Source organism: Mobula hypostoma, chromosome 2, assembly GCF_963921235.1.
Source record: "Mobula hypostoma chromosome 2, sMobHyp1.1, whole genome shotgun sequence".
NCBI classification, from domain to species: Eukaryota; Metazoa; Chordata; class Chondrichthyes; order Myliobatiformes; family Myliobatidae; genus Mobula; species Mobula hypostoma.
The window spans coordinates 59,877,467-59,892,435 of NC_086098.1; the positions used below are offsets into that span (position 1 = coordinate 59,877,467).

At 39.1% G+C, this 14,969-nt stretch overlaps 1 protein-coding gene across 4 annotated transcripts in view; it reads right to left on the reverse strand.

Annotated features, from left to right (window-relative positions):
- Positions 1-14,969, reverse strand: part of greb1 (growth regulating estrogen receptor binding 1) — a 304,535-nt gene that overhangs the window by 24,206 nt on the left and 265,360 nt on the right. For all 4 annotated transcript variants that reach the window (XM_063037530.1, XM_063037522.1, XM_063037506.1 and 1 more), the window contains 4 exons: positions 13,726-13,925; positions 13,268-13,363; positions 12,563-13,146; positions 3,511-3,613 (listed from right to left, as the gene is read on the reverse strand). In XM_063037530.1, the coding sequence (XP_062893600.1) occupies positions 3,511-3,613; positions 12,563-13,146; positions 13,268-13,363; positions 13,726-13,925 (983 nt within the window). The remainder of the gene's footprint in view (positions 1-3,510; positions 3,614-12,562; positions 13,147-13,267; positions 13,364-13,725; positions 13,926-14,969) is intronic.

The window sequence follows — 14,969 nt, forward strand, 5'->3', positions numbered from 1 at the left end:
GACTAACGCTCTAAATTTAGATTTTTCTCCATAACAGAGTAAAATAGAGCTTGTAAAATGAATGAATCAGGATCCCATTTTATACCCGAATTAATTTCATTTAAAGTACTCTCCCAGTTTGATACTATCCCATGCCCTTTATTTACAGTCACACAAAATCAATTTTATCTCCAGCACATTCATATTCACATTAGTTTTCATGACTGGATATGGTTCCAGTACACATCATGGCCATTTAAAAGTTCCAACTCTGTAAGACCTCTATTGAATATCACTATTGTCGTACTAGGGGTTTGTTAATAATTCTATTTACACCAAAAGCAGGATTATTAGCAAAACCATGATAATAAATTATTATAGTTTTTCTGTGTACCTAGATTCACCAATTTTTTAATATTGTTCATTTACAGGAAGTGCTTGTTATTTGCAAGACTGGTAAGAAGGAACCATGTCAGTGCAGATATGGATCCAAGTCTGAATGGTAGTGAGAGATATTATTAGAAGTTTTTTTATTATTAAGTAGTTTCATGAGCACCATTATATCTTCTAGATTTAAAAAAAAATCCATATTTTTACTTAATGAATTGAATCTAAATACCCCTCACTGCTGTCATGAGATACTTCCTTGTGTTCACAAATCATCGTCTAGGTCTGTATGCTAGTCAAGTAATTTGACTACTTTGCTATTGCACTCAGGTAAATATTCTGTATACAGCCTGGTCATGAAACTGTAATAAATTATTAAATATAAGTAGATATTCAGCAGTGCTAGTTATGAGAAATAAAATGAGTGGTAAAACCTACTTATGGATAATTGGGTGAAATATATACGGGCAAGTATCTCTGGTGTTATGCATTTTACTTCACAGGAAAGTTGAAAGTTTAGAGAACTAGGCGATACTATTCAAACTGTTTCAAATGTGAAGTTACTATTAAGGTGAGAATCCAGATCTTCTGACTTCTACGTCAAATAACTGCCTTTTACCATAGAAACCATAGAAACTACAGCACAGAAACAGGCCCTTTGGCCCTTCTTGGCTGTGCTGAACCATTCTCTGCCTAGTCCCACTGATCTGCACGCGGACCATATCCCTCCATACACCTCCCATCCATGTATCTGTTCAATTTATTCTTAAATGTTAAAAAAGAACCCGCATTTACCACCTCGTCTGGCAGCTCATTCCATACTCCCACCACTCTCTGTGTGAAGAAGCCCCCCCCTAATGTTCCCTTTAAACTTTTCCCCCCTCACCCTTAACCCATGTCCTCTGGTTTTTTTCTCCCCTTGCCTCAGTGGAAAAAGCCTGCTTGCATTCACTCTATCTATACTCATCATAGTTTTATATACCTCTATCAAATTTCCCCTCATTCTTCTACGCTCCAGGGAATAAAGTCCTAACCTATTCAACCTTTCTCTGTAACTGAGTTTCTCAAGTCCCGGCAACATCCTTGTAAACCTTCTCTGCACTCTTTCAACCTTATTTATATCCTTCCTGTAATTTGGTGACCAAAACTGAACACAATACTCCAGATTCGGCCTCACCAATGCCTTATACAACCTCATCATAACATTCCAGCTCTTATACTCAATATTTCGATTAATAAAGGCCAATGTACCAAAAGCTCTCTTTATGACCCTATCTACCTGTGACGACACTTTTAGGGAATTTTGTATCTGTATTCCCAGATCCCTCTGTTCCGCTGCACTCCTCAGTGCCTTACCATTAACCCTGTATGTTCTATGTTGGTTTGTCCTTCCAACGTGCAATACCTCACACTTGTCAGTATTAAACTCCATCTGCCATTTTTCAGCCCATTTTTCCAGCTGGTCCAAGTTCCTCTGCAGGCTCTGAAAACCTTCCTCACTGTCTACTACACCTCCAATCTTCGTATCATCAGCAAACTTGCTGATCCAATTTACCACATTATCATCCAGATCATTGATATAGATGACAAATAACAATGGACCCAGCACTGATCCCTGTGGCACACCACTAGTCACAGGCCTCCACTCAGAGAAGCAATTCTCTACCACCACTCTCTGGCTTAATCCAATTTACCACCTCTCCATGTATACCTAGCGACTGAATTTTCCTAACTAACCTCCCATGCGGGACCTTGTCAAAGGTCTTACTGAAGTCCATGTAGACAATATCCACTGCCTTCCCTTCATCCACTTTCCTGGTAACCTCCTCGAAAAACTCCAACAGATTGGTCAAATATGACCTACCATGTACAAAGCCATGTTGACTCTCCCTAATAAGCCCCTGTCTATCCAAATGCTTGTAGATTCTGTCTCTTAGTACTCCCTCCAATAGCTTAACTACTACTGACGTTAAACTCACCGGCCTATAATTTCCCGGATTACTTTTCGATCCTTTTTTAAACAATGGAACAACATGAGCCAGTCTCCAATCCTCCTGCACTTCACCCGTACACAGCGACATTTTAAATATTTCTGCCAGGGCCCCCGCAATTTCAACACTAGTCTCCTTCAAGGTCCAAGGGAACACTCTGTCAGGTCCCGGGGATTTATCCACTTTAATTTTCCTCAAGACAGCAAGCACCTCCTCCTTTTCAATCTGTACAGTTTCCATGGTCTCACTACTTGATTCCCTCAATTCCATAGATTTCATGCCAGCTTCCTTAGTAAATACAGACGCAAAAAACCTATTTAAGATCTCCCCCATTTCCTTTGGTTCCGCACAAAGCCGACCACTCTGATCTTCAAGAGGGCCAATTTTATCCCTTACAATCCTTTTGCTCTTAATATACTTGTAAAAGCTCTTTGGATTATCCTTCACTTTGACTGCCAAGGCAACCTCATGTCTTCTTTTAGCCCTCCTGATTTCTTTCTTAAGTATTTTCTTGCACTTCTTATACTCCTCAAGCACCTGATTTATCCCCTGTTTCCTATACATTTCATACAATTCCCTCTTCCTCTTTATCAGAGTTGCAATATCCCTTGAGAACCAAGGTTCCTTATTCCTATTCAATTTGCCTTTAATCCTGACAGGAACATACAAACTCTGCACTCTCAAAATTTCCCCTTTGAAGGCTTCCCACCTACCAATCACATCTTTGCCAGAGAACAACCTGTCCCAATCCACGCTTTTAAGATCCTTTCTCATTTCTTCAAATTTGGCCTTCTTCCAGTTCAGAACCTCAACCCTAGGACCAGATCTATCCTTGTCCATGATCAAGTTGAAACTAATGGTGTTATGATCACTGGAACCAAAGTGCTCTCCTACACAGACTTCCGTCACTTGCCCTTGTGTATGCTTTGTGAAGCATGGTGCAAAAACATGCAACTTTACATTTCATAGTTTGGAAAGCTCAGAATCATCAACATATACTTCTAGTTTTCCTATTTGACTGCACATCACCTCAAAGTTATCAGATTCACTGTGTGACAATGGTGAACACTGAGAGCTTTGCCACCAGTAGAACTGCAGATATGAACTATTGTTAGAGACAAACTTTTCAAGATCATGCTAGAGACCCACTTACTGAGATTAATTTCTTCCTCATCATAAACATCTACTTCCATCAGTCGGATCAACATCCTCGACAGAATATTGAGGAACTGCAGATAAGCCCCAGTCTTCCCCACCTGAAAATAATGATATAGGTAAGGGAATGTTTACAAGAGATCCATATAAAAATTAAGGCTGCAGCAGGAGTGCATGGATGAAATAATTGATAAATACACCAAGTTTTTGTTTCCTGTGATGTGCATAATCACAGCTTGCTGTCATTGCTATCTATTCTGTTGGATAACTGCTGCCTCAATATAGAGCCAACATCATGAATGAACCTGTCCCAAACTACGTGGAACTGACCCAGGCTTCTGAAAAGGGGCATTCACTGACAGTCATCCTGAAGTTCATTTTTGGTATGGAAGATATTCAAGAGCAGTAGATTCCACAATTTTCTCAAACACCCGAGACATTAGTGGAGATGACAGAGTTTAGAGGGTGTCACACTTTCCTGACCAACTGTGGTAGGGATTACTGTGTCTGTTGAAGCCAGCAGTCAAACTCCAGGGGACCAATACTCCCTTCTTCATTGCAGAAGCTTGTGTGGGAACATTTTAGGCAATAGTTAAACCAAGAAGAATCAAATGCTCACCACCTTTGCAGCAGCCATGCTGAAGCTGTGGTCAACAGGATCAAAATTGCTTAATTCAATGCTGCAAGAAATTTACTAGCAAGGATATTCAAATGTCGTAATTAACCTTCTGCACCGTTAGCCTCAGCTCCATGAAAAGTAGTGTCATCAGTGACCCATCAACCACCTTTTTCAGGACGTCTTTTGAACATTCATAGGTTCTCCTCAAGTACTTAATGCTGTTACAAGTCTCACTCTCCCACACCTGCACGCACGCACACGCACACTTCCAACTGCTTGACATATTCGCCTTAACATAATCCTTCATGTGCACTGATGACCTTCAATCCCCTTCACAAGGAGGCATAAAATCACAGGAAGCGACAGTGAAGTCGTTGCGGATAAATGCAGCTGTGTGACCTTATCTGGTAGAAAGAGGCAGAGCTCACTTCCACTTAGCAGCCATTACTCAAGCTGCAGGCATGAGTTTGCAGGCCTCTTACACAACAATTCAGTAATGGCAGAGGCCCAAGGAGACAGCTGCAATTAAGAGGGCTTTGCACATTTCATTTTGCATGCCGTAACACCACAGAGCACACCAAGAAATGCACCAGGGTTACAGGAGACACAGACAAGATGGTTAAGAGTTGAGCTGTCTAATCAGGGCTTGGAGGAGTAAACTGGATAACAGAGGAAACATTGGTGGGATGAGGGGTGAGGTACAAGGGAGGTCTGCTGGGGGAATACATGTCAAATAACTAAATTAAAAGAGACCACTCAAGTCAAGTTTCCTGTGTTGGTTGCATCTGCTATGGAGGTAAAGAATTACACAGAGAAACAAATTTATTAAAGCAGATCTCCATAATGTAAACAAGTGATTTATTAGTTCTCTGGCTACAGAAAATTAATGCTCTATTTGGCAAAAATCCCAGAACCAGCAGCAGCTTTGTAATTTAAGTTGTAGTTATATTTGTCAAAATATTTTTACTCTACTGTGGAAAGCACTCAGTGTGGTTGATGTTATCTAAATCATTCAATGGATATCAATTTGGCCATCTAAACTTGTTTTTAATTCATAGGTGCAATTGACAACTTCCATCTTTTCCAGACAAATGTATGTAAACTTCATACATAAAACAGAACTGGTACTCCTGGGTGAAGGAGAAAATGAATAACAAATCCAGGCATGGGAGTCAAGACAGTGAAATTCTGAAGTGATAATTCCTAAGATAAAGCTAGCATGGAGCCAAGTCTCTTTAAGCAAGTTTAAGAAAGTGAGTCAAAGTGTACAAATTACCATGTGAGACATCATCAACATTGGTCCCACCAAATTCTTCCCTCTGTATATCACACCTTTTATTTTATAATGATGGTATATACACTCAATGACTACTTTATTAGGTATACCAGCTCACTAATGCAAATATCTAATCAACCAGTCGTGGCAATAACTCAATGCATAAACACATGCAGACATGGTCAAGAGGTTCAGATGTTGATCAGATCACTGAAGGGTCCAGAACAAAGTAGCCTTATTCGTTTGGTAAGATACAGCAAAACAAAATGCCAGGAACTAACAGATTACTCTAGGAGTTAAGGAAAAAATTACAGAGGTCATGGCAATTTTATTTCAGAGCAATGCAGTTATGTGATGGGAACTGAAAAGTTGCTGATCTGTACAATGTTTTAAACAAGGTGTCAGAGGTAATGACGAAATGGCAACATCTGCAGTAAGGAATATTTCAGCACTTTCAATTAAGGAAAAATTACACTGGATTTAGAGTAGAATGAGAAATAGACGGAGTTTCAATGGCACAATTATGCTCATCAAATCTTAGTTCTTTGAGGAGGTAAATGGAAGTAATATGTGGAAGCAGAATGTATGGACATCTGAAAAAAAGAAAAACAGAAAAGTGGCTTGTATTCACTTTGTGCCTTTCACAGTTCACATGTGAAATGCCTTTAATAAAACACTACACAGAAAAATGATGGAGGGAATTAATTGTAAAGAAGGCGAGATTAAAATTGGTTACAAAGAAAAAAAAGATAGTAGGACAATAAAGAAGTTGAAGAAAGTGAAACCACAGTTGTTCTCATGATGAGACTTGGCTGCATTCACTCACTTGTGAAGAAACATGTGGATGTGTATAGTTAATAGACCCTGTATATGAATGGAAAAAATTACAAAGCCTAGATATTAGTCCATGTCCTATACTCAAACAGATGTTTGAAGGGGTCTACACAGCTTCTAGCCAATGGCTTCCAGAGACACATTCAGCAGCCTACAGTGACTGACAATATTGGGACATGAGGTCAGAGGCTTGTGCAGGGAACACCGACACATGCGATCTTCTCAGTTCTGAACTCAGAGGTAAGGATCTTCCCTTCTTACCCCACGTCATCAGTTTGTAGAGAAAATTTAATATAACCAATGACTGAGATTCAGATTTATTTATCAAATGTACATAAAACCATACAGTGAAATGCATTATTTACATTAACAACTAACACACTTAAGGATGTGCTGGGGGCAACCTGCAAGTGTTATCACATATTCCAGTGCCAACATTGCATGTCCACAATGTTCAGCAGAACATATGCCACAACAAACCAAAACAAGCCGCTTTCCCATCCTCCCAACCACACTCTTACTCACACAGTCAGGACTCCAACTCCAGTACGTGCTGCTTCTGGGCCTCCAGTCCTTGGACCCAGACTCACAGACAATGGGCCTCCAGTCTTCTGCCCCTAACCTGCACGCGCAAACAATGGGCTTCTGACCTTCAGACAAGCTGACCCAGTAATTTTGAATTTTGAGTCTCTATCTCCAGACTTGCACAGACCTCCGATAGGATTTGACAAAGGGGGGGGGGGTAGGGGGTAGGTCACAGGTCTTCATGCTTCTTGCCTGCTCAGAACTCCAAACTGGGATACCAACCTGGGGAACCATCAGTCTCCATTCTCAGCACCTGCCAACCCAACTTCTAGGATCACTGGCCTTCAACTGTGGAGTGCTCCAGCCTGGACTCCAAACACCAGCTCCTGCCCAACTCTTCATTTACTGCCCCATGGCCTCCAACTCTCTCTCATTCCTGCGCCTAAATCCTAAACTGACTCCTAACTTATCCCCCAAACTACCTCTACCAACCTAAAAAACAACTAAGTCTGAGGCACACCATCCACAGCTCGCAGCTTGGCACCATTGTGACCACGAGATGAAATCAACTTCCACAAAGAAACTGATCTTGCAACAAGAACAAAGCAGGAACAGGGTCATCATGGCCAATAAAATTGGAACCTTCATCTTCACCTCCCTACCTGATCTGCATAATCAAGAACTCCCATTAGTCTGATGAAAGCAAATGAATAGTTTACCAATGACTTAAGCAAAGGACGAGATGAACCTGCATCAATATTTTCAAAGGAATTTACAATAGGAGATAGAGTTGATTCCACTAAAGACAGAGGGAATGACGTTAGGATGGGGCAGCCCCATAAATTAAAAATCAGACTAAAAGTCACATATAGAATATAATATCAGGAGATGGGACAGGAAACTCCAACCAAGCTCCAAGACCTGGGCCTCTGCACTTCCCTCTGCAACTGGATCCTTGACTTCTTAATCAGGAGACTACAGTCAGTGCAGATCAGAAATAACATTCCCTCACTGACAATCAGCACCTCGAGGATGTATGCTTAGCCCACTGCTCTACTTTCTCTACACACACGACTGTGCAGCTAGGCACAGCTCAAATGCCATTTATAAATTTACTGATAATACAACTACTGTGGGCAGAACTTCAGACGGTGATGAAGAGGCACACAGGAGCAAGACAGATCAGCTCATTCAGTGGTGTTGCAACAACAACCATACTCTCAAGGTCAGTAAGACCAAGGAATTTTTAGTGGACTTCAGAAAGCGGAAGTTGAGAGAACACACACCAGATGTCATTGAGGTATTAGTGGTGGAAAGGGTTAGCAGTTTTTTGGTTATCAGCATTTCTGAAGATCTATCTCGGTACACCATACTGATGCAATTAAAGGAGGGTTAGGGTTTAAGGAGTTTTGGTATGCCACCAAATCTCTAGCGAACTTCTACAGATGCAGTGCGGAGAGCATTCTAGCTGGTTGCATTACCATCTGGTATGGAGGGACAGGATAGGAAAAAGCTGCAGACAATTGTAAACTCAGCCAGCTCCATCAGGGACACTAGACTTCCCAGCATCGAGGACACCTTCAAAAGCAATGCCTCAAGAAGGCGGCATTCATCATGAAGGACCCCCATCATTCTGGACGTACCCCCTTCTCATTATTACCATCAAGAATGTACAGGAGCCTGAAGATACACACTCAAAGTTTCACGAACAGCTTCTTCCCCCCTACCGTCAGATTTCTGAATGGACAATGAACTCATGTACTCTACCTTTTTTTTTTGCTATCTTTTTGCACTATTTAATTTTTAAATATATTTTTCTGACTGTAATTTATAGTTTAAAAAATTATTATCTATTGCAATGTACTGCTGCCACAAAACAACAATTTTCATGACATATCCCAAAGATATATATTTCAGGCAGTTCCCTCTTTTGTTCCTAAAAAGTTCTTTGGTAGAATAGATTCTATAATTTCATCTTACATCTGGAACAATAAAAATCCTAGATTGAGTAAACTCTTATTGCAGAAATTAAAAAAGGATGGTGATATGGCTTTGCCTAATTTTAGAATGTACTATTGGGCAATCAATATTCGATACGTTACTTTTTGAATTCACTATTTAGATACACATGGATGTCCTTCATGGTTGGACCTAGAGGCAAACTCGGTGAAAGGTTTCTCTTTGGCGTCTTTACTGGGAGTTCCTCTTCCTTTTTTTGCTTTCTAAGATTAGCAGGCAAGAACTTAATCCTGTTATTAAACATACATTAAGGATTTGGTTCCAGTTTCGGAGATTTTTCGAGTTTAATAATTTTATTCTTTCTAGTAATATTTATCTCAATTATTTTTTAAACTGTCAACTTTGGATAAGGTCTTTTTAATTTGGAAAACTAAGGGAATAATAACTTTTTCAGATTTATTTTTTAGGGACTGTTTAATGTCTTTTTCTCAGTTAGTGGACAAATATGATTTATCTAATGCACACTTTTTTAGATATTTACAAATTAGGAATTTTTAACGTGGTTTGTTACCAAATTACCCTTCTGTTTATCCACCTAATATGATAGATGTTCTCTTTCAGTTTAAACCATCTCAAAAAGGGTTGATAGCTATAATATATAAGCGGTTACTGAGTTTACGAATGATATCTAATGATAAAATTAAATGTGCTTGGGAATTGGAACTTCGCGTCATTTACAGATAGTCAATGGAGTAAAATTTTTCATTTGGTTAACAACTCATCTATTTGTGCCTGTCATTCCTTGATACAGTTCAAGGTAGTACACCGGTCCCATATGTCAAAGGATAAATTAGCGCATATCTTCCCTAATATTAATCCGATTTGTGACAGATGTAATACTGATTTGGCCACTTTAACTCATATGTATTGGTGTTGTATAAAGCTAGATAACTTTTGGAGAGATGTTTTTAAAACACTATCAAGAGTTTTGGATCTGGATATACAACCTCACTTGCTTACGGCAATGTTTGGGATTATTCCACTGGAAGCAGGAAATATTCCTGTTTCCGCTCAATGTATGATAGCCTTTTTGACATTACTGGCTAGGAGAGCCACTTTATTGAACTGGAAGGATTCTAATCCACCTACGGTCTTTTACTGGTTCTCCTCCGTTATGTCCTGTTTAAGTTTAGAGAAAATAAGAAGTTGGACATTTGATACATCCTTTAAATTTGAGCAAATATGGCGACCTTTTATCCAATATTTTCATTTAATTTGATTTATTACACCTTCAATCTTTTTTTTTCCCTAAGTCTTAGATTTGATCAGAAAGCATTTCTTTCTTTCTTTTTTTTGTCATATCCTCAAAATGGCCTGCCCAGTCCCTTTGTTTTTGTTTTATTATAGTGTAGTGGGTTTTTTTTTCTTTTCTTTTAAAATCCAATGTTTTTTCCTTTCTTTTCATAAACTAGTAAGAGGAGAATTGTTATTTTTTTATTATTATTATATATTTTACACTAGTTTAATATTATCTATGTTTATCTTAATCTGGCTTTATAATGTAACTGATATATGTATTTGAACTAATTCACCTCTTGACTGTATCCTTGCCTTTTTAAAAAAGCAATAAAAAAATTAATAAAGAAAGACATATCCCAAAGATAATAAATCTGAATCTGACTTTGATCCTGAGGAATTTTAAAACAGTTAACTGTAAAAAAAACTATAAACAGGCAACAAATCAGTCAATACCCATTGAGGGAAAAATTATGTTCATGTTTTGGATATGTTTCATCAATATGAAATAAAAAGCAGGATCTCAAAAGCAGGAAAGCATCATGGGATCATAAAGCCCTTCAACTCAACTGGTCCAGACCAACTAAGATGCCCCATACAAGCTAGCCCCATTTGCCAGTGTTCAGTCCATAACTTTGTTAACTCTTCCAATCCAACACACCTGTCAAAAAGATGTTACTGTACCTGCCTCAGTCATTCCACAAACATACCACCATTTGCGTAAAAAGGCCTTTAATTTACCGGCAAATGCAAAAGATGCAAATTAATTATATTTTGGAGAAATTAAAGCTCCAAAATAATGCACAGGCCAACAATATGAGTGGATTCTTCTTTGAAAGATTCCTGTTACTACTTCTAGAAATGCTTCTCTTTAACAGTAACAATGAGCTGAAGAATACTGGCCAAGACTTATTAAAATGGACAATTCTGCTTGGGGTAGTGAAAATGAGAATCACTGTTCTCAGACCCATGAGCACACTTCAAGTAGTCACTGGAGGACGGTGCAACAGCAAGAACAGAGATAGTAATATCAAACATAAAATCCTTCAGCAGCTTGACAGCACTGTGGAGAGATAAGGAATGCCTTTTGTTTGGATTGACAGCAAGCATGTAATGACACAGAGCATATAGTTTCATTTCATACTCATCTTCTCCAAACTGCAGCATACACAATATTACAAGGATCCATAAATAATCTCCAACCCTTAAAATTTCGTAACTGAAAATCATAAAGCTCAGCAACAAGCCGTTGTCCAAGATGGTCCATGCCAACCAAGATTCCCAAATCAGCTCATCCCATTTGCCTCTGTTTCATCCACTTCCCTCAAACTTTTCCTTTCTGCATACCTGTCCAAGTGCCTTTCATATATTGTTAACATACCTGCCTCAAATCTTTCCTCTGGCAGCTCAGTCCATATACTGACCACCTTCTGAGTGAAGGAGATTTGCCCCTCGTGTTCCTGTTAAATCTCTCTTACCTCACCTTAAACTCAGGCCCTTTAGTTCTTCAGTCCTCAACTCTGGAAAAAAGGCTGTTTGTGAATACAGCTTTTCCATGTCCCTCATGATTTTATTGACTTCTGTAAGATCACCTCTCATTTTCCTACTCCTCAATGAAATGTTCCATGCTGCTCAAACTCCCCCCTTAACTCAGTCCGTACAGTCTCGGCAATACCTCAGTACTCTTACTAAAACCAAACACAATACTACAAATGGCCAATAGGCTGGTCCTGGACTTATTCCATAATTTACTGGCATAATTTACATATTACTATTTAACTATTTATGGTTCTATTACTATTTATTATTTATGGTGCAACTGTAACGAAAACCAATTTCCCCCGGGATCAATAAAGTATGACTATGACTATGACTAAATGGCCTCACCACTGTCCTGTTCAACTGAAACATAACATTCCAACTACTGTACTCAGTGCCCTGCTGATGAAGGTCAGTGTGCCAAAAGCCCTCTTTACCATCCTGTCTACATGTGATGCCGCATTCAGGGAACTTTGTCTTGTACTCCTAGGTTCCTTTCCTCCACAACACTCCCCAGGACTCTACTGTTCACTGTGTCTTATATCCAGTTAGCTAGATCTCACCGGATCATCTGCAATCTAACCTACAGAGCAGCCTTGGATGTACGCACAATGCTCTTAAAATATTCTTTTCTGACAATTACACAAAAGTCTAATATTTCTGAAGCCTTGGGTATCTTTCTCTCCTAACTATGGTGGGAAAGTAGCAGGTTACACTCCACAGGACAGTCCTCTAACTTCTACATATAATGCTAATTTGTGTAAGGCAGAACTATACTCAAGTTATCCAAGTGGCAATATCAATAAGTCAAGAATGAGTAATTTAGATGTGCACAACCAAAAGGTTACCTTCTGATGATCAAGACTGATTAGGGGCATCTTCTGAACTCAGGTGTGCTACAGGGGAATTTGACTTTCTTTTTAATCCCCATTCCAAATGATGTTTTAAAGCAACAGTCATACAATATTCATGTTCTCTTTCGATCTACTCCTTCCACCTCACCTGTGGTGGGCCACTCAACAGAAGTCTGCGGGGATGAAATATCTCAGTTCTACTCTGCATCTTGTTAAAATCCATGTGGTTTTGCTTAGCTGCCGTCCACTGACGATAGTACAGTGATTGCTCAGTGGAAGTCATAATTTTAGCCAATGAGGGACGACAGGGAGTAATCCATTGAACGGAATGATGAGGAAGGAAAGATGATAATTTGGCCACTCCAGCATTGTCCACTTTAGTAACTATTCCGTAGACCAATTTTGGGAGAATCACAGTTGGCGGTTGACTGAATGCTTTTGCCTTTGGGCAATGGGATGACACCTGTCCTACAATGGGAGTCTGAGTAGAGGAAGGGTCTGAAGAAATTCCCTTTGAAGTTTTCCTTGAGCTTTTGCTTTTGGTGTTACTTTGATCTTTTTCTGAATGCTTTATCTCACATTTCGATATCTGCTTTATGTTATCTGACTTTAGCTTTGACATCTCTCTGGCCACAGTACTGTCCTCAACATTAACAGAATCAACATTCAGTGGATGTCTTGCAGAACTGTCTGCTCCAGAGCCTGAGAAATGATCACCATCACCGATCAAGCCTAATTTTGACATAGAAAAATAAAGAGATTAGTTTGCATCAGATGAAAAATTGTAACATTTGACTAATTCATCATTTGATCTATTATGCATTGGAAATGAAAGTTCAAATCTTTTTCTTACTTGAAGCTTTCGATGACTTGGATGAAGCTGAGTGATTAGAATGGGAACGCTGTCTTTTAATGCTGCTATTCTTAGCCGAGCCTTCAACTGTTGACGCTAAAATAAGAGCCACAGAAGAGAAATTGTAATGAGAGCCCATGTGTTTTCTATTGAATAGATTCTTGTGGTCCTTACTACCCTGTTGCTGTAGTATTTGCCATCTCTAAGCATAGCCAATGGGCATACAAAGGCATTAAAACTCCGGTACATCATAGCCAACCATGTACATCAAATGCTTAAAGCCAAATAACTCGGCCCAGACCAGGGATAAAGGCAGGGCTTTTCCTGCTCAGTCCTTTGCCACGGTAATAAAAACAGAACAACAATCACCAGGACCATCTTATCCTACTTAGAGTTACATCTACACGTCTCTTAAAAAGCCGACGTTTTGGTAACTTGGATATTTCAAAACAACTTGCCTTCAACTGCAACACTGTCTTCATCATCATCAGTGCTGCCTGGCTTATCCAGGTCACTCTCAGAGGGATCATTCATTGTTCCAGTTTGCACAATGGCATCGGGGACTATGTAACAAGCAGCCAGACCCAGTTCTTGTTCCAAAGCAGTTCGCAAAAGACAAGTTGAATTTATTAAACGCAAGTCATAGTACTTTGCAGATCTGTGACAGAAGCAGAAAGCTGAAGCAATCCCAAGCAAATATTCAGATTATTCCATTCACAGAATCTACTGATTACTTTCTATATAAAACTCTATCTGCCAGGAAGGTTAAGGAAATTAGAGCAGGGACAAAATGATTTTAAATATGTGCCAGTGTGCGAAATCTCGGGATAACCACTGGCTTCAGTTTTCACGTGCACTGCTACATGGTGGGGCTTACTCAATACACTTTTGCCTGACACTGACCAACTAGCTGAAAAATTTATAGGTGTTCGAGCACAAGTTTGGAAACCTGTTGATCTTCCAGCACAGCTCGATGCCTGTAAGGGAATGCAGCAGACTAGCACAGACCAGGCTGCAAGAGAAAGAGCTGATGGAAACGTGGACGCTCAGTGCAGCCAATTCTAAGGCTCTGTGGGGAAGGACTTCCGTGTAGGCTCCTTCCACTACTACACAGAGCAGCAGATTTGGGTGAGGAAGCCCTTCAACCAATGAAAGGAGTATTACATTATGGAACCATGTGAGTGGCAATAGTGCTATGTTTGTTTGTGTCCATTTTAAAGAGTTTACAATACTGAATGTAATGATCATGAATGTTCAATTATTTTGCACTGCTTATTCCTATTTATATATATTTATCATGAATAAAGTCTATTTTTGAGAATAACAACAGTTATTCACCACAATTTACACTGATTATTTAAAATAATTAAAACTAATATAATTGACAGAATATCATATTGTAACTTGTTAATGGTCAATAAACTGGTCATTGATTACTACGACGAGTTTCCATTAACTACACTTGTTTGTGATTTGACAAGGAGACTCAAAAGTTATGTTAAATATGTGCAAAAACATTAACAAGATTTCTTAAAATGTCTGGAAATGTCCTTAAAACTTTTCTAAAAGGCTTACCATAATATGTAAACCTTCATTATTTTGTATAATATTTAAAATAGTTTAATTGATAAAACAGAAAATAGATTTATCATGGAAAATTACCAGTAAACAGCATAGTCACCTTCTTAAATCTATCAAAGAA